The sequence below is a fragment of the Jaculus jaculus genome, chromosome 1 (assembly GCF_020740685.1).
Source record: "Jaculus jaculus isolate mJacJac1 chromosome 1, mJacJac1.mat.Y.cur, whole genome shotgun sequence".
Lineage (NCBI taxonomy): Eukaryota > Metazoa > Chordata > Mammalia > Rodentia > Dipodidae > Jaculus > Jaculus jaculus.
This window is the reverse complement of record NC_059102.1, coordinates 46,927,491-46,950,482: the sequence shown is the minus strand read 5'-3', so window position 1 is coordinate 46,950,482 and position 22,992 is coordinate 46,927,491. Positions and strand designations below refer to the sequence as shown.

General features: G+C 41.2%; 1 protein-coding gene across 6 annotated transcripts in view; it reads left to right on the top strand.

Moving 5' to 3' along the window:
- Positions 1 to 21,119, top strand: part of Stambpl1 (STAM binding protein like 1) — a 55,838-nt gene extending 34,719 nt beyond the window's left edge. For all 6 annotated transcript variants that reach the window (XM_045158112.1, XM_045158121.1, XM_045158127.1 and 3 more), the window contains 9 exons: positions 396 to 613; positions 5,208 to 5,283; positions 7,855 to 7,950; positions 9,923 to 10,274; positions 12,216 to 12,340; positions 14,700 to 14,837; positions 18,506 to 18,618; positions 20,524 to 20,623; positions 20,797 to 21,119. In XM_045158112.1, coding sequence (XP_045014047.1) covers positions 396 to 613; positions 5,208 to 5,283; positions 7,855 to 7,950; positions 9,923 to 10,274; positions 12,216 to 12,340; positions 14,700 to 14,837; positions 18,506 to 18,618; positions 20,524 to 20,623; positions 20,797 to 20,853 — 1,275 coding nt within the window. In that variant the 3' untranslated portion in view covers positions 20,854 to 21,119. The remainder of the gene's footprint in view (positions 1 to 395; positions 614 to 5,207; positions 5,284 to 7,854; positions 7,951 to 9,922; positions 10,275 to 12,215; positions 12,341 to 14,699; positions 14,838 to 18,505; positions 18,619 to 20,523; positions 20,624 to 20,796) is intronic.
- The last annotated feature ends 1,873 nt before the right edge of the window (positions 21,120 to 22,992 follow it).

Sequence of the window (22,992 nt, the reverse complement as noted above, 5' to 3'; positions counted from 1 at the left end):
TTGATAATATGGATAGTAACTTTGAATAAAACAACCTCCTGGAAACACTTCAAAGTAGAGTGACATGGGCCTTGCTAGGACTGCAATGCCCCAAAGTGTTTAACATCCACAGATATATGAGGGTCAATGATGTCTTTCCTGAAATGGTCTAAAATATTTGCATACCCAGGAACTTTGAAGCCTATGAAGAGATCTTATTCCAGTGAAAATCCATGTTATACTGGATGTGTGTCTTTAGGGTATGTCTATACAAAATGTTTTGCTTTGATCACATCATTATCTTACAGGAAGATTTCCTTAGTCTTGGTTTTAGATTTTCAGTACAGAAAAGATATTCATTAATCAGTCATAGACATCTTAAAAATTATATCAGATATACAAATTTTACCTTGCAGAAAAAGTTAGCTGCTATGCCTGACCATACAGATGTCTCCCTAAGCCCAGAAGAGCGGGTCCGGGCCCTGAGCAAGCTTGGAAGCAACATCACCATCAATGAAGACATCACCCCACGCCGCTACTTCCGGTCTGGTGTAGAAATGGAGAGAATGGCATCTGTGTATTTGCAAGAAGGAAACTTGGAAAATGCTTTCGTTCTTTATAATAAATTTATAACGTAAGTTTTGTCTTGAAGGTAATTAAATGGGAAATTGGAAAAAGTCATACATGATTTTTTTTGTAATTGTTTATGAGAGATGATGATGATAATGATGATGATGAATTGGCATGCTAAGGCCTCCAGCCATTGCAATTTAACTCCAAATGCTTGTGTGCATGTGTGACCTTGAGTTGCTCTGTCACCCTGTGCATCTGCCATGGAGAGTCAAACGTGGGTCCTTAGGCTTCGCAGGAAAGTGCCTTAACCACTAAGCCATCTCTCCGGACCCACACATGATATTTTGATGTGGTCATTTGAAAACCAGGATAGCTTTCCTATCCAAATGAATCCTACCACCTTGAGAATGTGCAGATCCTTAATATCTAAGTATATGTTGTGAGGCATCCCAAAAGCCTCCCTGAGGCTCTGCAGTGGGGAAAGGAGGGAAAAGACTCTCAAACCTCTCTTGAGCATCTTTTTCTCATGCTTCACAAATGTAATTTCATGTTTCATGCCATGCTCTAGGAACATAAGCCTTCTGGGAGCAAGGGGTCTGTTTACAACCTATGGAATGTGCCATCAACATTTCTAAAATTCGCTTCAGTGAACTGAGACTTTGGTTCTAAGTTGGGGAACACAGAAAAGAGGTGATTTCAAGACAGTGAGGAAATTAAATTTCTCACAGGACTTAGTACTTGATTTGAAAGGGGCAATTTATTTGATGATGAAAGAATTCTATATGCAGACTTCTGGCCAAGATGGCGACCGCCTAGCTGTGCTGCAAATCCCGGGGAAAGAAAGATAGATGCAGATCCTTAGGAGAGAGCCTCCCCATCATACCTCAAAAGGGCCCTGGATGAAACTAAGGAAAACTAGTGAAACAAGCAAGGGTGCTATTTTCCTGGTGAACCGGATACCAGCACAAGGGGGAAGGAGACCAACACAGAGAAAAATCAACTCCTACCAAACCAGAGAGCCAGAGCCTCAGAGGCCCCCAACACCTCAGCACTGAAGCAGACCAAAAATGAACCCAACATGGCTCAGGGAGATTTTGCGGAAGAGGGGGTGGAAAGAATGTCAGAGCCACATGTTGGGTCAGGATATGCAGAGACATTTAACATCCCAATAACTGTGCGCTAACCCCACAATGCACGACCCATTTACATCAACAAGGAGGGGCCAATGGGGAGGGGGTAGGCCACGGATTAGCCTAATAATGGTACCAAACTGCCTGTATTTGCTGAATACAAAACTAATAAAAAAAAATTTCTACCAAAAAAAAGAATTCTATATGCAAAAGAGCTGTGACAGAGTTGAACAAAAGTGACTACAACAAAATATCCATGTAAAAATTATATTTCCCATTGGGTATTTGTTAGTGATACACTATAGTTTAAGAATTACATAAGTGGGACTTGGACTTTTCTTATAGTTTGTCAACTTAACTGACTAGAAGAATCTCCTATTATCAATGTTAGGTACATTGCTTTTTTTTAAATTTTTCTTTTTTGTTTGTTTCTCAAAGTAGTGTTTCATTCTCATCCAGGCTGACTTAGAATTCACTATGTACTCTCAGGCTGGCCTCAAAACTCACAGCAGTCCACCACCTCTGCCTCCCTAGTGCTGGGATTAAAGGCATATTCTACCACAGCTGGCATGCTTACTTATTTTTAGTTGACAAATAATTATGTATATTTTGGGTATATTTATTATTTTTTAATATATATTGTAGAATGACCAAAGATCATTAACATATTTGTTACCTCACATACCCATTTTTTTGTAGTGAGAATATGTAAAACCTACTCTCCATAATTTTTAAGTATAAATTCATTAATTATGGTCACCATGTTGTACACTGGATCTTTAAAGTTACTCTTCCCATCTAATAGAAATGTTGTACACTTTAACTTAGTCTGTGTCTATGTGTGTGAGAGAGAGATAGAGAGACGGGCCCTCATATATCCCAAGCTGACTTGGAACTTGGTATGTGACTGAGGGTGGGTGATTTGAACCTCTGATTCTCCTGCCTCCACTTACCAAGGGCTGGCACTACAAGAATATGCTACCATGCCCAACATACCCTTTGCCTCTACATTTGCACGTACAAGTAAAATCATGCCCTATTTGTCATCCTTTGTCGGTTTCATTTATAATTTCAGCAGTTTAGTTGGGGGCTTATTCTGAGAATATTCAAGAAGTTGCAAAAGGGGCAAGGAAAATGGCCCAGCTTGTCAAGTGCGTGTCATAAAACATCAGTTCAGATTCCTGGCACCCACATAAAAGTGCCGGACGTGGCAGCACGCAACTTCAGTTCCAGAGCTGAAGAGGTGGAAAGCTGGGCATTGCGGGCCTTGCTGGCCAGTTACATGAGCCAAACCAAGTGAGCCCAAGGTTCAGTAAGAGACCCATTGCAATAAGTAAGGTGGAAAGCTATTAAGGAAGACACCTGATAACTGACCTCCACAGACCTCTGGCCTCCCAAAGCATGCACACACATGTGCATGTGTACAGTTACCTTCAAACACATGTACACACATACAAAATTTGAGGAATAGAATATTAGAAATACCATGTTTTCCGTGATTTCACCAAAGGCATAGTTAAAAGCAGTTTACATCTTATATAAACTTCCAATTTAACTGGGAAACTTACCAAATGGCTGGCAGCCTTCATGCTATCTGGGAAAAACAAAGGACTTGTTAGGAGAACATGAGCTGGGGAGACAATGTAGTGAATAAATCATTTGCTGCACACGTGTGAGCGTCCCAGTTTGCATCCATGATGGACGGTGTCTGATGGCTTTAGTGGCCAACCAGTAATGACGCGCTCACGTGGGGGAGAAAGCAGATCCTTGCTGGGTGGACCCGTCAGATCAGCAAACCCTAGGTTCACGTGAAAGACCATGCCTCATTAAATAAGATGGCAGGTGCCCAAGAAAGACTTTTGTCTCCACATGCACATTCACACGTGTACACACACGTGAGCATACATACACACACACATGCATACAGACCCATGCAGTAACACAAAGAAAGTGGATCAGTGAGTGTGTAATTGAAGGCTGTCTGTCAGCAGTGATGGCCAAACCTTGCCAAAAGTTTTGGATTCTGAACCATATTATTATATTTTTCACCTTCTATTCCCCTTTTACACACTTTCCTATGGTATTATCATCTTGAAGTAGAGAGGCCACTATACCTCTGAGTAACTGAGACTCAGAATACTGGAATTGTTTTGTCACCTTAGCAGTGTGATTATTTGTACTTACTCTCCTGGGGCCTCAGTGATTCATGTACAAAAGGGTCTTCTGGGAGGAAAAACTGAGGGTCCTTCAACTGCAAGGGTCAGTGATTTCATTCTGTTCTGAAAGACCTGAGCAGCTTTTAGCTTTTCTTATGTTTCATATGAGTACGTCATGTGTCGGTACCCTCTTTTTCCTTTTTCCTGCCCCCATCCCATTGGGGACATTCCTCAGCGGGGTTGTAGGTATTCCCCATAGGGTTGTGGGTTTTGCCTCGTGGGAGCAGCAGTCAGTCTTTTGAGGGGAGGGAATTGCTCTGGGCATGATGTCTCAACCTGTGACTCTTACAGTCTTCTGCCCCCTCTTCTGCACAATACCCTGAGCTGTGGTGGGTGAGTTTTAAGTCTATTTAAGTCTTTGCTGCCTTGTTTGAGAAATAGTAGTTATGTTACCATTTCTACCGATAACGCTGCCCTTAGGTGAAATGAGATGGTGAATATGTATGTGTTATTTGAAAACAACAGAATCAGTAATTGTAAGGTATCCCATGTTAGATGGCCAGAAATAGCAGTTGTGCCTCACTGTCGTCAGATTTTGCTGAGCACTTACTATGAGCTGAACACCATTCTTCATGCTGGGGATGCTTCCTGGACTAAGGAGAAGTGCTGTCTTCACTGGGGCAGTGCATCTGCATTGTGGGGACTTCCCTTCACTTTGCTACATCTCGTTCCTCCAAAAGTCGTGGAAAATAGTTGGCTCCCAATGAACACCTCCTACTCCACTGGGGATTGCAGTTGTCATTTCTCTGAGCTCAGAGTTTGTGACACATGCATGACGATGCTTCTGATTCAGGAGTGATTGTTTGGTTGTTTTAAGGTTGAGAATGAATTTACATCATTTACTCCGAACTCTTACACACCTAAATCAGATGGTGTGTTCTGGTGGTATCAAATGTCCATGATCTGAGAAAGACAATGATACTTTATCTGTTTAGGGAATATGTTTGTAGCCTGACTTTAACCGTTTTGTTGTGAAGTTTCTTGGGTATAAGTAACCTATAATGTCAAAATAACAGCGTTGTTGACCTTTATTGAAAATGTGGTTAGAGCTGGGCGTGGTGGTGCACTCTGTTAATCCCAGCACTAGGGAGGCAGAGGTAGGAGGATCTTTGTGAGTTCAAGGCCACCCTGAGAATACAGAGTGAATTCCAGGTCAGCCTGGGCTAGAGTGAGACTCTACCTTGGGGGAAAAAAAATGTGGTTAGAAAGACTATGGGTTCAATAAAACCTGGCACTTTTAAAAGAAGACTCATTCTCATTCTAGAAACCATTGTCGAGTTTGCCATGAATGTGCTTTCTTTTTCTCTAGCTTGTTTGTAGAGAAGCTTCCAAGCCATCGAGATTACCAGCAATGTGCAGTACCCGAAAAACAGGATATTATGAAGGTAATGTGGGATTGCTTCTCCATTGTGGGATGGGATCGAATGCCCCTAAGCATCCACTACTGGCTGACCAGCCCTTCCTTGTATCCTCCATCTCATCCTCTGGAGAGTTTGAGCACAAAACTTGATTACATTAGCTATGATGTTTCGATTTCTTCTTAAACCATTTAATGGTTATGACTGTGCCAGTGTGACATGGCTAATTGACGTTGGGAAAAAAGAAGGAAAACGGATATGCTCAATCATTTTAGGATGTGAAGAATTATTTTACACCCCCTCCAAGAGATAGAGAGAATGCTTGTATATTTCCTTGTACTTGCTTGAGACAGCCATTTGGCTTTTTTATTATTCTGCACAGTCCTGAGCCCCATCTTTGAAAACCAGTGTTGACTTTTAAAGTAGTCATCAAATTTTAGCTACAGTCATGTACTGCATAATATTTCACTGAATCACTGGACCTCATATATGGTGCTGCTCCTATTAAATTTTACTGCCCAGTGAATGACTTTTAAACCATCTTAGTTTGTCTGTGTCACTCTATGGTAGTCACAGAACACCAACAACAAAAACATTGAGCTACATGTTTTTGAGGCTATTTATCTGTTGTGATGTGACATGCCTGTACCTCATATATAACTATGCATAATCCAGTAATAAAGCATTGAAAGGGTAACCTGACAATTCAAGGATTTATCATAAACATATGCTATACAGTTATAGCTATATCTGAGAATATGTTTTTCAAATGAACATTTATAGTGTTTTCCAACTACTTGTCTTTATATAGTTTGTATTGATTGTACATGGAGCTAAAATAATGTATATATGGAATTTTAACTATGTTTTGAAAACTATACGACCATATTATGGAATGAAGCTTTCTTACCATTCTTGTGAGGCTTGAGGCTGCTGAAGGTAGAACTCAGATTTTGACAAATGCTCATTTACACACATTAAATGTTCACACTCACCACCTGATCATGCCTTTATGGAGCAGCATTTTCTCACACACTCACTGTCAAGGTTCTGCATGAAAACCAGAGGTCCCAGCTTTCCACAGTGACTCCTTTTAAGAGTTGCTCTTATTTTCCCTAGTAGGGAAAACTTCTCCAAGTGCATATACATTTCTTACTTATGCAAATAAATGGGCAGATGAGGGAAGAAAGAGTGAAAGGAAGGGGGGAAGGAGGGAGGAATGGAAGGACAGAGTGAGAGAAAAGAAAAAGGAAAAGAAAGACAAAGTTCTTTTTTTTTTTAATTTTTTATTTATTTATTTGAGAGCGACAGACACAGAGAGAAAGACAGATAGAGGGAGAGAGAGAATGGGCGTGCTAGGGCTTCCAGCCACTGCAAACGAACTCCAGACGTGTGCGCCCCCTTGTGCATCTGGCTAACGTGGGACCTGGGGAACCGAGCCTCAAACCGGGGTCCTTAGGCTTCACAGGCAAGCGCTTAACCGCTAAGCCATCTCTCCAGCCCTAGACAAAGTTCTAAGAGGACAGTTTTGGTGGAAGAGGTGGAAGATTTGATCCATCAGTTGCATGAAGGAATCTCACTGGCCACTGCTTCCTCTTCTCCAAAGGAAAGTGGTAATTAGACTATATCTCTTTCCCAGGGTTTTCTGCCACTAAGAACCATGGAAGTAGTGGGCTTGGGAAAGGCTCAGTTGGTAAGAGTTCTTACTGTACAAGCATGACGACCCGAGTTCCTTCCCTAGCACCCGTGTAAAAAAATCGAAGACGTGGCTGCCTACACCTGTCACCCCAGTGCTGAGGGGTGGTGGGTGACAGGAACATTGCTGCAACTTTGCTCAGCCAGACCTACCAAAAGTAGAGAGCTCCAGGTCCAGCGAGAGACCCTACTGCAAGGAAATAAAGCAGAAGCGTGATAGGACACCTGAAGTTCTGTTCTGGCCTCTGGGCACACAATCTGGACACACACACACACACACACACACACACACACACTTTACAAAAAGGAATTTGAGGGAAAATAATCTGAGACACAGATTCCCTAACCCTTTTCTAAATATTTTGATTCAGTAGTTCTAAGATTAGGCCTTGGCATCTAAACTTTTTTTTTTTAATTTTTATTTATTTATTTATTTATTTATTTATTTATTTGAGAGAGACAGACACAGAGAGAAAGACAGATAGAGAGAGAATGGGCGCACCAGGGCTTCCAGCCTCTATGAAATAAATCTCAGCTACTTTTTAGTTTCTGACATGTCTAGAAATCCTTTCCCACCACCCACCCTCCAATGTCTCCCTAAGAGTGATACTGTGTGACTTACGTATGTACTATGCAATTCTACACCTATTTCTAGAAATGTGATACCTAAACAAAATGCTGGTTTAGCTAGTGGAATTAATAAAGATTTTACAATGGCCTTAAAAGATCCTATTTACTTCTAAAATTATATTTTAGAACCCTAACACAAATTTACTTTTCCATCATCATCTTTGGCTACTCGTGGCTTGATTTCTAATATACACAATAGATGTTTTGCTTTCCCAGCTGATGGTGCAACAGTGTACACTCCCCACTAATCAATATGTGTATATATTTTAAAAGAAACTGAAGGAGATTGCATTCCCAAGGACAGAAGAGTTGAAAAAGGACCTTTTAAAGAAATATAACATAGAATACCAAGAATATTTGCAAAGCAAAGTAAGTTCAAATTTGGTCCATTTCTTTCTTGATTGTTTCCTGTGCAAATAGTTTTTGAATTTTGAAATATTACCTGCATTTTAAATTAAAAATTAAAGATAATAGTGATGTGAAACCAATAAAAAATTCATGTTGATGTCAAGGTTGTACACTTCACCAAAGATGTGGTATTTTTACTTCCCTAAAATATCTAATAAAGCAAATGCATTAGAAAATAGATTTCCTACAGTGATTAAAATAGAGCTTTTGACCAACTCTTGCCAATGTAACCTTGAGCCAGATGGCTCCGTTTATTTTCAGATGAACAGAGGCGGTAGAAAGCAGGAAGAACAGAACATGATTTCTGATGTGTCTAATGATAGAGGCCTTGGATATATGAATTCAGTTCTTCAGCATCACAGTCAGCATTACACAGAACACAGAGATAAGGGAATGTTTAACCATGTGGCTGAAATATAATCACAGCTCTAAAGGGCAGATGTTTCTGAGTTTTTAGTACATGATAGATATGATGAAGCTGTGAAAGAGACAAAAAGGTCTTGAAAGAAGAAAATGACCAGTCAACCTAGGGGATCCTTAAATTCAAAATGCAAATTCTTAGGTCTTATAATATTGAGTGTTGTTTTGCCCCCTTGGGGTTGCATCTTATTTGTCTCGGAGGTCGCCACACCCTCAGGGCCTCTCCCTTCATTTCTACCTCCCCACCTCTGAAAATGGTCCCAGAACTTCCTGATATTCTCTGAGCATAGATGGAAGGCTGAGTTGCCCAAAATGTTTTCTTTAAATGGTAGAGGGAATGTTGAAATCAGAAGATTACTTCACACGAGCTTATTAGAGGTGTGATTTGGAATATGAATGATAAAAATGATGTTAGGGGCTTAGCAAAGCTCAGTTTAAGTCTCACTTCTACATCCAGAAATGGGAATGGTGTCCCCTTGTTCCACACCCCCGGGAGGAACAGGTGGGACAGCTGTGCAGTGTTCCTCCTGTGCTAACACTAGTGACTCACAGTCCACAGAAGTGGGAGATTCTGAGCCGCCATGCCAAGGGGACAGGAACAGACTCACCTACCTACACCTGTAAGCCCTGGCTGTGGGCAGTACCAGCATTAGAAGAGCAGCTCACTGCCCTGCCCCAGTCCTGGAAAATGAGAATCCCCGGTGCTAAGAAGACCCAGAGTGATTCTATGTATGGAAAGTATTGCTGTAACCTGGGTCTCCCACACTCCCCCATCCTTACATTCACTCCCGGATAACAATTATTGTCAGCAGCAGTTAGGAACTAATTAAAACTTTGTAGTCTCTAAGCTACTAATACCTGGATATTTTGTTAGGACTGAAGATTTGGGATTATTCATTTTTAATACACTGCTGGTTACTTCTGGTAGAAATGAGGGAAACACATTTCTTGATGAATCCCCTTCTTCTTAGAATTCTAGAAGATACAGTCCACAGCTGAATATAGAAGGCTCCAGGAAATGGAAGCTCCATCCAGTAGAAATTCTGATGATGGTAGACGTGTTCTCTGAGGAACTTCCAGTATAGTAGCCCCAGGCCCAGGTGTCTTTAGCATATTCAAAGGTGGCTAGTGTGATTCATTGAATGTCTACTTTAATTTAAAGTTTAGATTTAAACGGCATCATTTGGTTTGTGTCTACTAGAGTGGGTGTGTGAGTTTTTGTGTTTTTCTTGTGGTCTGACCCATCAGACTAAGCAGCAAACCCTGACCTTGATTTTCTAATACTTAAAATCACAGGGGAATACAGGGAGCCTGATTATCATGCTGTCTCTGGTGAAAGGTGATGGATTGAGCATGCTCTTGTGATCTAGTTAAGGGGTTTTTGCTGTAATGTGTATTTTTCTGTTTCACTATCAAGATGCCTCTCTGTCTGCTGGAAGATTGAAAGTGTCTAATCCCAGGTTGTTGTTTTCACTTGGAAACTAACAGTTTCTTCTGGCAACCACATTCTTAGCACAAATACAAAGCTGAAATTCTCAAAAAGCTGGAGCAGCAGAAGCTGATTGAAGCCGAAAGGAAGAGGATCGCTCAGATGCGCCAGCAGCAGCTGGAGTCTGAACAGTTCCTGTTCTTCGAGGACCAACTCAAGAGGCAGGAGTTAGCCCGCATCCAGATGCAAAGTCAGGAGAGCCCCGTGCTGCCGGAGCAGACGGACGGCACCGTGCTGTCCTGCTTCTCCGCTCCCCAGAACCATTCCTTGATGAGTGTGTCTGCTGATCAACCTACCAAGAGGGAGGCGATTGTGAACCAGTCTCCCCCAGTAAACAGGGCCTTAAAGCCAGTGGCTACTCTGAGTGCTGTTCAGAGTAAGTGACGCCCTGCAGGACACTGAGGCTCATCCTCTGCAACATTTCCTGTAGCACCCTGAAGGCTTCCGTTTCATTTGCTAAGCAGGCAGGGCCTCAGAATAAGCATTTCCCAGTCTTTCCTAGCTTTTACTATATAAATTTAAAATCCACCTAAGATGACAGGCCTGATTCTAGAATGCTCTCCTAATGTCAGTGAACAGAGATTTTTAAATGAGAAGTCTAAGCATGTTCTTTTGATCTTTTATGGATTTTTCTACAAATGCATACATCCTAAAGGGACACACACAGGATAGGAAAGAAGATGCCAAGAAAAATGTTTGTCCAGATCTTTGCTCAGTGGTAAAATGTTCTTGTTCAGTGTTTTTAGCATGGACTACAGGGATCTCCTGTACATGAATAATTAACCACTGAACAGTGTCGGCTTCCACCAGCAATTAGTTCAGCAAAGGACGGCAGGCAGGATTGTTGTTGGCAATTTTCCAAAACCAAATGGGCCATTCTTCTTGGCAGACTCTGTTGGCTGGAATTTGTGTTCTCACTTTATTTAAAGAGTCCTGATAGGTAGCCATTTTGTATCTTCTTTACTGCAGTGGTTTTTTAAAAAAAAAAAAAATGCTTTTGTTGATTGATCACTAGCCTTCATTAGGACATAGGCAACACACATACAAGAAAAGTACCCGCCCCGTGATCTGCACACTGTGCTGGCATGGGACGTTACCCTGTGCCCAAATGAAACACACACATACCTGGAAATGGTCCCAGGCCACAGACATGGAGAATTGTTGGCACATTACAAACTTTTGTTTATAAAACAAATACACATAGCATGGAATTTTCCTTTCCTTCTAAGGTTTATTCTTGAAAGTTTTAAAACATAACATGAGGTGTGAAACACCTGATAATTTTTTACCTTGAAAAATATATTTTTCAGTTGCTCACACACAAAAATAAATCTGGGAAGATGGCCATTTTCACAATATTAATTCTTCTAATCCATAAACATGGGGGATATTTCCATCTTCTTGTATCCTCCTCATTTCTTTCTAAAGTATTTTTTATGGTTTTTTTTTACATAGGTCTTTCACTTGGTTAGTGGTATTCCAAGGTATTTAACTTTTTTATGGCTACTGAAAGCAGGCTAGCAATAGCATCACTTACTTCATTTCTCCATATATTTTTCTTCGGCATAAGAAAGCCACTGATTTTTTTAATTGCTTTTTCTTTTTTTTTTTTTTTGATTTTCGAAGTAGGGTCTCACTCTAGCCCAGGCTGACCTGGAATTCACTATGGAGTCACACAGTGGCCTCGAACTCATGGCAATCCTCCTACCTCTGCCTCCCGAGTGCTAGGATTAAAGGCGTGTGCCACCACACCCTGCTTAATAATTGCTTTTTATTTATATGAGAAAGAAAGAGGCAGATAGAGATAGAATGGGCAAAGCAGATCCTACAGCCACTGTAGACGAACTCCTAAAGCATGTGCCACCTTGTGCATGTGGGTTATGTGGGCCCTGGGGAATTGAATGTTAGTCCTTTGGCTTTGCTGGCAAGCACCTTAACCACCTAGCCTGAAAGCTACTGATTTTGTATCCTGCCACTTTAATGAAAGAATTTATCACCTTTACAAGTTTTTTGGTGGAGTCTTTTTAGGCACTTCTATATGAAATCGTGTTATCTGCCACTACGGCTAGTTTGAGTTCTCCCTTACCAATGTGTATCCCTCTTAACTGTCTCCCTTGTCTTCTTGCTGAGGCCTTGATGCCCCTACTGTGAATATCACAACCCCACTGAGGAGGGCCCTGGAGAAACAGGAGCAGGGGTGAGGGGTTGAGAAGAGTATATAACCTGTCATCATCTAATATATAAGATAAAAAAATTTTCAACGTTTTGAAAGATACAAGATTTATTTTTAGCTTTTTCTCCTTTTTCTGTGTCTTAGATTTAATGGTTGAAGGACTGAGATGTGTAGTTTTCTCAAGAGATCTTTGCCACAAATTTCTGCTCCTGGCTGAGTCTAACACAGTCAGAGGAATAGAAACGTGTGGAATACTCTGCGGAAAACTGGTAAGGTCCGTTTTCGTGTCTGCATAGCACAAGCTTTCTTTGATAACTAGAGCGGGATAAAGCACGCTGAGAGTGCTAAGTAGTGTGAAGTTGACCTCATGCTTCTTAAAACTGCTGCTATTTGTCATGGAGTTATCTTTCTAGAAAATGAATTGTAAAGTTTCAGGAACATTATAAAAGCTTGTTTTAGAGAATCAAACAAACCATAAGTTAAATCTTCATTTCAAAATAATGGTAGATTACAAACCTTCTGAATTAGTAAACCATCTCATTTGCTAAATCAAGTTTCCAATATAAATGTTAATGTTACATACATTCATGTAATTAACTTTCTACTATCCTTTCCTGTGACATATAATTTGCCATCCTTTCCCAAATACACATGGGATAAAACTAGTGCTTTGGACTGGAGAGATGACTGAGTGGTTTTAAGTGCTTGCCTGCAAAACCTAACAACTCAGGTTTGATTCCCCAGTGCCCACTTAAAGCCAGATGCCTAGAGGTGTATGCCTCTGGAGTTCATTTGCAGTGGCTGAAGGCCCTATTGCACCTATTCTTTCTCTCTCTCTTTCTCTCTCTCTCTCTGTATGTGTGTGTGTGTGTGTGTGTGTGTGTGTGTGTGTGTGTGTGTATGAATGTATGTATGTATCTCTCTTCTCTTTCTCTGTCTGTGCTTGAAAAGAAATCAAGTATTCTTTTTTTTTGAGAAACTATCACTTTGGTATTTTCTTTAGTTTAAAGTAATGTTTTTAGCAAACTAAAATTTCTAAGCATAGCTCATGTGGTGTTAAGGATATTACTAGAATGTGATAAACGATGATCAGAATTAAAAGAAGATACAAGAGAGGAAATGTGTTTAAGTTTTTACTGAAACAAAGATGAGTATTGTATCTTTCAAAGTGACTTTTTGTAGTCTCATTGAGTATTGGTCTGTATTTCTGGACACGGGCACATTTTCACCTTTCAGCATCTATCCTGCATACTATGCTTGTCTGAACACACATTCTGCAGCCAAAGTCCAATATTCCACCATCCCTTTTCCTCCCGGAGAGGAAGCTACCGGTGACAGGCATGCGGTGGTCCACCGGCTCCTATGCACAGACACTCGCGTTGCTCGTCGGGCCCGTGTGCTTCAGGGCTCTGTTCCCTACAGTCACGCGCCAGCTTTCACCGATGGATCCATGCTTCACTCTGTCATCAGACACATACTGAGCATCTGTGCGGGTGCCATCCCAGGCACTTGGTGACCCACAGCAGCCTTGGTCCCTGCCATCTAGGCTTGCACAGTGCTTGTGAAGACCCAGATAAGTGACTTATTCTCAGCCGAAGTACAGAGTACCATCAGTGTGTGGCCCTGGGAGCCCTCACTTTGTCTGACCTGGAGAATGGAGGAGGATGTGCAACCAAGATGGGCGCAATGGTGCACAACTTTCAGGAAGTCACTAAGCCCAGAGAAGGATAGTGTGTGGAGGGATGGAGGAGGCAGAGAGAAGATAGCTCCTCTTAGCCCAGATAGCTTTACCAAAGCTCCTCTCTCCACTTCCGGGCCCTCTTTTAAATCCTTATCTTTCTTTTTTAAAAGACTTTATTTTTATTTATTTGTTTATTTATTAGAGAGAGAAGGGGAAAGAGAGCCAGGGCCTCTAGACACTGCAAACTCCAGATGCATGTGCCACAATGCACATCTAGTTTACATGGGACCTGGAGAATCAAACCTGGGTTCTTAGGCTTCACAGGCATGCACCTTAACTGCCAAGCCATATCTCCAGCCCTAATCCTTATCTTTCTTAAGAGGGCAATTTTTTTTACTTCTCTCTCTACCTAAGTATAAAAATCATGATACTGTCTAATTTTGGAAGACCCTAGTGAGTCTTAAAAGAAAGTCCTAAGTCTTCAAGAAAAAATACACATAATAAATAAAATTAAACTAAGACAGTCATCCTCCACAAGCCTTAGAAATATTTCTCTATAACATCATATATTTACTTACTTTATATCTTTCCTTCAATAGAAATCTGCTCTTGTTATGATTTTTCCATTGTAGATCTATGTCAAGTCATTATTTTATTTATTAACTAAACGTCCATGACTCCCTGCTCCCCATGATGCAAATCCCTGTTTATGTTTTCTACTGTGAAAAAAAAAACATGGGTTGCAAAGTCTAAACAACTGAATCTCAGGCCCTTGGGCAAGCAAATCAGTTTTACGTTTGTTTTGAATTATGATGGAATGTGTGTGGTGTGAGGGGGTATGCAACTGTCAGAAATATTCTGGTCTTATAACAAAGCATTCAGTGTACTGTTCGGAGGTTTTTTTTTTCCTTCTGTTGGCTACTTACTCTTTTTCTTATTGTTTTTAGACACATAATGAATTTACTATTACCCATGTGGTAGTGCCAAAGCAGTCTGCAGGTCCAGACTATTGTGACGTGGCAAATGTGGAAGAACTGTTCAGCATTCAGGACCAACATGACCTCCTCACCCTGGGATGGATCCACGTACGTTTGCTCCAGTTCACCTCTGCGTGGTGTTGGCTGCTCCTCCTCAACAAATTTAGCTTAACTCAAATGGTTTATTTTTATTTGTCTCCAAATGCAATAAATGTCAATATGAAGTCATTTTCCTTGGTGTTAAGCTGAGTCTAGATCTTTATAACTGGATCTGAAAAGGGGCATCTTCTGGAATTTTTTTGTACCTCTCAAAGCTGAGTATATAATGGTTAGAAAGTAGGTGGCTTATTTCTCATGATTTCACATGCTCTAACGGAGGCTTTGCCAGATTTTCATCTGATTTGACTAGATAGTTATAATATTCTTTCTACTTTTGAAATGGATCTAGATTAGATCATTTAAAAGATTTCTGGTGATATTTCTTTTAAAAGATTTCTGGTGATATTTCTTTTAAACAGGTTTGTGTCCTAAAGAGTGTCTGTATACTCCACTGCCCTGTCCTACAAACCTAGCGTGCATGCATCCCTAGATAAGTGTCTTTGGAGCTGAATAACTGGACAGGGCAGAACACTGGGTCCCAACATCCTCGGGCCAATGTAGGAACAGCAAAGGCCTTACAAGTCAAGTAGGTTGATGCTTCAGGCGCACGACAGGAACAGTGACAAGCTAAACATATGAACAACACAGCTCCTTCATTCACCACATGGAGGTCATAATAAGTGGCTTCATAGGATGCTGGAATAAAGCAGCTGGTGGGAGGAAAGGTATTTATTCTGGCTCACAGTCTCAAGCGGAAGCTTTTCAGTGGCTGGGGAGACATGGCATGAGCAGGGCTGGGCACCACCTGTGCCACAGCAGGTGCCAATAGTAGCAAGAGAGAAAACTGCATTTGAAAATTACACCTTTAGATAAGTCCTTCTTCAACAGCTCCCAACGTGGATGGAAAAGTTTCTCCTGAGACCCTCTGTGTGTCTAATGTATGCAATAACAAACTTAAGTTGTTGAAATAGTAAACTTTTCTCAATTCTGGGATTCTTGGACTCTGGTTTTATTTTGCTGATGCAGCAAAATATGGCTTAATGAAACTAAAAAAAAAAGTTACATTTCTAAATCTCAGGGGCTGTAATTCTTCTGTTGGTTTTTTAATACACAATAATGACAGCAACAGATTCCAGAATCTGTTTTATCCTGATATCAGCTTTACCCTGATAGAAATGAGTTATAGGAAAGGAAATCTGATTCAGAATCAAACAGGCCTGGTTTTGAATTTAGATTTCTTAGCTTGGCGCTCTTTGAAATTCCTCACTTACCTCTGTGTCTTCATCTGTTAAATAGTGATAATAGCATGGATCTCCTCTTGTGTGAGAATTCTGTGATACAATTCATGGAAAGAATTCAGTTAACTGCCTGACACTGTGTTCCTTTGTAGTAAATGACATTTGCTCCCGATGTCACCATCATCATTTTTATTTATTTATTTATTTGACAGCAACAGACAGAGAGAAAAAGAGACAGAAAGAGAGAGAGGGAGAGACAATGGGCACTAACCCTAACCCTGGGGAACCGAGCCTCGAACTGGAGTCCTTAGGCTTCACAGGCAAGTGCTTAACTGCTAAGCCATCTCTCCAGCCCACCATCATCATTTTTGTTTCCATAGGCTCAGGCAATGGGAGCACCAGGTTCTAAGGGAGAGATGTCCTCATGGGAATAGAATTGACTCTTTGAGGCAGGAATGAAGGGCTCGGATGTTCACTTCATGTTCATCCAGTCTGTAAGCACACTGAACAGCAGAGTGGTTTGTTTTAAACCTGCTGTTGTCTCTACACAACAGTTCCTTTGAACATTTCTTCTTACTTTCTAACCAAGGTAGAAAGCTCTCTTTTACTCAAAGAAGGTATTTTCAGGCAGGTAACAGACTACCAAGCCCACTTCCTCACACCTCTATTAAAATGCTTAAGTTGGAAGAGTGAAGGAAGGACTGAGTGTACAACTTACACTGCATGGTTAGCATGCATAAGGCTCTGCGTTCAAAACCAAGTAGAAGAAAAAAGTCAAAATAATGGGCTGGAGAGATGGCTTAGCAGTTAAGCACTTGCCTGTGAAGCCTAAGGACCCTGGTTTGAGGCTCGATTCCCCAGGACCCACGTTAGCCAGATGCACAAAGGGGCACACACATCTGGAGTTCGTTTGCAGTAGCTGGAGGTCCTGGCGCACCCATTCTCTCCCTCTCTCTCTCTCTCTCTCTCTCTCTCTCTCTCTCTCTCTCTGCCTCTTTCTCTCTCTGTCTGTCACTCTCAAATAAATACATAAAAATAAACAAACATTTTTTTAAAAAGTCAAAATAAGTTTTAGTCTTATGTTAATCTAATTCCTTCAAGGCAAGCATTATTTTTTCCTTGCATGAAGTGTGTCTCTTTCTACAAATAACCAGCTGATTTTACCTCTACTCTGTCAAACAGTTAGAAAAGTTTTAAGATCTTGCATTTCTACCATATGCCCAGGTTAGTGTATAAAGATGTGAAGCCCTTACTATGGGCGTGTGCCTTTGAGTTGTTAGTGGTACCACTGATGTCAAAGCAATGCAGCAGTAACAACAGCTGACCACTTGGGTTCTTTTCTATGAGCCATGCACTGTTCTGAGAGTTCTACACGGATGGCCCTGTTACCCTTCCTCCTCCCTCAGGACCAAAATGATGATCACCCCATTTACAAATGATAAAGTGGGCAGGGAGGGGTTAAATAATCTTCTCTGTGTCGGATACTGAGTGACTGAGTCATGGTGTCAGGACCCACACAATGTGGACCAAGGACTTTTGTTACATGGTTAAAGTGGTCACATTTCTTTTTCAAGGCTCATTAGATTTTAATACGAATTTGGGAGGATTTTTTTTTTTTTTTTGCTTTGTTTTGAGGCAGTGTCTCATTTTGTAGTTTAGGTTGGCCTTGAACTTGCAATGCTCCTATCTCAGTTTCAAAAATACTAGCATTACAGGCATTTGTCACGAAACCTAGATTTAATGTGAATTTTTAAATCATAAAATTTTATGTAGCTGTTTAAATATGAACCTCTGGTGGCTTGTGTCTCATCATCACATGTTTTTATATAGTCAGAAGCCTGGAAAATTTCTTTGGGTTTATGTTCTCCTCTTCCTCAGTGGGTATTCAGTGGCCGAGTGAGATGAGTCCCAGATACCTTTAGCAACTTGGGGACTGCCTCCTATTTCTAGGGAATGCTAATCCATAAGTGACCCACGGTCAAGTGGCGTGCATAGTGAAACTACTTGTAAGTACATACGAGTCTCAGGTCCAGTGTTTCCAGCCCCAGCTCTTACCAGCTGTGTGAACAGCTACCTCACCTTTCTGAGACTGGAGACCCTTGTATGTAAAATGGAGGTCATAAAAACGCATGTCTCATGGGTGAGTCAATGACAATCTGAATAAAGTCGTGGCCAGTGAGTTCTTAGCCCACTCTTTCCCAGCAAAAGGAAAGTACATAACATCCCTTCTAAGTCACAGTTATTCCAAACAAGCAAATAAGAGTAGAGAAAAAAAAAAAAAAAAAAGGAGGATTCTGTCAATGAAATGTTGTTTAACTGTTTATTTTACTAGTGATAGTAAACAAAAAAAAAGAAAGAACAAACACAGCAAATTTTCTCTGAGAATGGCAAACTGCACCTGAGTCTCAGCTTCTCTAATGAGATTGTCCCTTTCCATAGACGCATCCCACGCAAACTGCATTCCTGTCCAGCGTTGATCTGCACACGCATTGCTCCTATCAGCTTATGTTGCCAGAAGCTATCGCCATCGTTTGTTCCCCAAAGCATAATGAGTAAGTTTGGCAGTGGGGAGACCCAAGGGGGACCCTGCCTGGAACTGCTGGGCTCTCTTGTGTCAGGTTGTAGCACTGGGATAAGCAGTGGAGACTAAGTGGAGGCTACTTCCCACATGCCTGTGGCTCCGCAGTATTTTGCATTTTAAGGTCCTTTCAATGGAAAAATTCCCAGTTGTTCATACTACAGTGTGACCTGGAAATGGATACCATACAGAAAGAATGTTGTCACAGTTTAATTTTTGAGATCTTATTTCTACAATTTTATGTTCTCCCAAATGAAATTTCTTAGCCTTAGTTTAATTGTTCCAAAACTTTCCTAGTTTGGGTAGACAATGGTTATTATAGAGAATGCCAACAAAAAACATAGCTCTCAGTCTCAAAGATAATTAGAGATCATTCTTGAACCAAGCATGAGGACCATGGCCCACTTACATGGATTCAGGTTGTCCCAAAAGACATGTTCCACTGTGGAGGTGGTTACATGAAATTTCACTAGTTAGGGCAAAGAAGCAAGGCATTTACCAAATACACTGGCAGGGGCTGAAGTAGTCCAGTTTATCACAGAGCAAGGGAAGCTGGTATGGGTCTCAGGTGTTGCTGGGACATTATTAACTACTGAATGTGTGGAAACTACTAAAGAATTCATTGTAAAGGTTCTGATACAAGGATATAAGATCAGACATGGGGGTCGGCAATACATGGTTTTTAAGGGGACTAAAAATAGCCCCATAATTTGGCCATGGTCTGCAACATTCTAACTCTCCACAGTCACAAAGTTCAGTCATTCAGCCATGAAGCATTTCTTAACTTGTATTCTTTTTATTACTGGCACTTTCTTTTTTATTTATATTTTTGTTTATTTTTATTTATTTATTTGAGAGCAACAGACAAAGAGAGAAAGAAGCAGAGAGAGAGAGAGAATGGGGGCTCCAGGGCCTCCAGCCACTGCAAAGGAACTCCAGACGCATGCGCCACTTGTGCATGTGGCTAACATGGGTCCTGGGGAATTGAGCCTTGAACCAGTGTCCTTAGGCTTCACAGGCAAGCATTTAACCACTAAGCCATCTCTCCAGCCCTATTATTGGCATTTTCATACATGTATAGAATATATGTTCATCTTATCTCCCAATTACCTTTTTTTTCTTTTTTTTTTTTGGTTTTTCAAGGTAGGGTCTCACTCTGGCTCAGGCTGACCTCGAACTCTCGGCAATCCTCTACCTCTGCCTCCTGAGTGCTGGGATTAAAGGCGTGAGCCACCACACCCGGCTTTCCAGTCCTCTCCACTTCCCACTAATACCCTTTTTCTTCCCCATTGGCCCTTATCTTCATTTCATGCCTTTTGTTTAACCTGTTGCGTTAAATAAGGGTTGCTTGCATGGATATTTAATGCAGGCACAGCTTTTCATATTTTCTGGGAATTTAGGATTAAAAGCATTTAGATTCACAGGAATATGGCAAACTTTACTAGAGTCGTGACTCTACCTTAAAAATCAAAGGAGACCTGAGTGCTCTAAGCCACAACTTCTTGATCCCCCATACATGACTGTGGATTCACGTGATGACAGTTTATGTGAAGTGTTTAGCAATGTTCCCGTCACCACAATAGCCCTGTTGCAAAAAAAAAAAAAAATGAACACTAGTAGAAAAATTTGTAACATCTACCCCTCATCATTTCATCCAGTGTAAGAGAAGATAGCATGGGTACCATCTTTCTCACGGGATCTCACACAACAGCTCAACTGCCTGTTCCCAGTAGGGTCCTCTGGGCACTTGGAGACCAGTGCTTCTAGGGCTAGTCATGTCAGGTGTGGAAATCCGTGTTTTTATTATTCTAATAAAGCATATAGAAATACCAAATAGTCCATAACTTTATACTTTTTTTTTTTCCATTCTGACTTTCAGCACTGGCATTTTCAGGCTCACCAATGCTGGCATGCTTGAAGTTTCTGCTTGTAAAAAGAAGGGCTTTCACCCTCATACCAAGGACCCCAGGCTGTTCAGTGTGAGTAGACAGTGCTCATCATTTTTGCAGATGTTTATGTTTTACTACCTACCCCCCACCTCAGCAATATTTTTAAAATTAAGAAAAATTTAAAATTAGGAAATCTATACACCTTCTCTAAAGAAGATCTTGTTTAAACATTGTGATATGATTGCATTTGTTTTCTTTTCTAGATATGCAACCATGTGTTGGTAAAGGACATAAACATAACTGTGTTGGATCTGAGGTGATATGTCCCAAATATAAGCACCATCAATGCCAGACACGTGCGCATGGATATGATATGTGTGGTTGCCGGATTTTCTTAACATCTTTCCAGAAGTGACTGATATTTTATATTTATATATTTTAGATCAAAAAGTTTAATATTTATTGTCCTTGTACAACTTGAAGTTTTCTTTTTGGGTTGCTCTGTCTGAAGAGGTAATGTAGGTTAAATCAATACCTATTAATGTACCCAGATACTGTCACCAGAAATAAATTGTGCTGCAGATAACAAGATGTTTTATTTATGGAGCTCTCTGCAAACATTTTCAGAGCTTTGGAGAATATACATATTTTTTTCAAAAAATTTATATTTATAAGTATATATACTTATATATACATATGTAGATACACACACATATAAATATATGTATCCTCAGATAATGAAGTCTGCAGTCAGCCAGTGTAAGGCTTCAACATAGCAATCAGGTGTCAGAGGGTCTGGGACAATAGACCACTTACTAACATAACACTGCTGCCAGACACAGCTGGACATCCCAAGCTAGCCGCCCTTTCCTTACACGGTATCCCTATGGCCACCTTCTAGGCTCCTTCTCATCCTTTTAGGGTCTTATCTGACTCTGGTCCTGACTATTAAGTTTCTTTCTCCCACTGCTTCTCCATGGACGTGTTTTCATCCCCGACAAGGTCAAACATTCTATCTAACCTTTTCTCTTACCCACAATCTAGTAGGCCAAACCCAGCTTCCAGGTCTCTGCTTCCATACTGGTATTACACCCGAGCTGCTTGATCATAGCTGCATGGTGCTCCCTTATTGCTCGGCTTTATTTCCCTGAGACAAGGTCTTGCACTGGACCCAGAGCTCCCTGTTTGGAGTTGGCCATTTCCTGGCTAGATTAGCTGATCAGTGAGCTGCAGAAATCCTCCTGCCTCTGCCTTCTTCAGTGCTGGCTTCACAGGCATGCATGGCCATGGCTGTTTTGATGTGGGGGCTGTGAGGCTCAAACTGAACTCCTCAGGCTTGTACAGTAATCTCGTTTACCCAATGAGCCATCTCACCAGCCACCACTTATCTGTGTCTTTAGAAAATGAACCCAAACCTAATTATTCCTGAGCTTCCCTCAGATTATAATGTTAATCTTCTTATGCTATTCACAGTGCTTTGGATCTAGAGTATAATATTGAGGTTCTTACCACCAATATGTTACAACGTGACTGCACAAAAATAGGTTCTTGAAAGAGGTCATTATGTTAAAATGAGGCCAAAGTCTATCCCTAACTCAATGGGACTGGTGTCCTTATAAGGAGAGATCAGAACCAACACACACAGGGAAAACCACAAGCAGGGTCTCGAAGATGGCCATGTGCAGAGGAAAGTCCTGGTGACAACTTAGTCTAAGACATCTGGCTTCCAGGACTGTGAAAAATCAGTTTCCATGGCTTAAGCCAATACGTCTGAGGCATGTTGTTGGACAGCCCCAGCCAACTGACACAGTGTTTGATATTGACTGACAGCATTTGTTTTCTTGTTATTCATAGAGCGGACATGGCTTTCTCGGTTACACGAGACAGGCACCCTTCTCTTCTTCATAGGCCGTGTGGCTTGCAGAAGAACAAGGCAGAGTTTTTGTGGGTTATTCTCAGCTACTGAAACTGTTCCTGGTTTCTTTTTAATCCGATTTTGCCTGTAGAAACCTGGCATTTGCCTGTAGAAACCTGAGACCACATCGTAGAATTAGATTCGTGGTTTTCTCCAGTTTACCCCCACGGTGCAGCCACATCAAAGCTGCTGGAGGCCGTGCTGTTGCAGTGTGACCCTAATCGAGCTTTCTGTGGTGAAACCAGCTGAACTGGTCCCAATGTGGACAGCAGATGTGCCTCTTGCTGCCTGTCCTGCAGTTATCTGCAAAAGAATGTCTTCTGTGTAGAGGATGTTTGAGAAAGTGCATACACTCAGGCATGACTAAGGAAAAAAGGTAACCATTATGATTATTTGTGGATGGTGAGTGTGTGTAGGTGTGTGTGGGCACACTCATGCCACAGCACGTGTGTGGAGGTCAAAGAACAGCTTTTGGGTTGATCCCCACCCATCTACCACATCTGAAACATGGATTCTTGCTCTGGATTGCCACTTTACTGGTTTT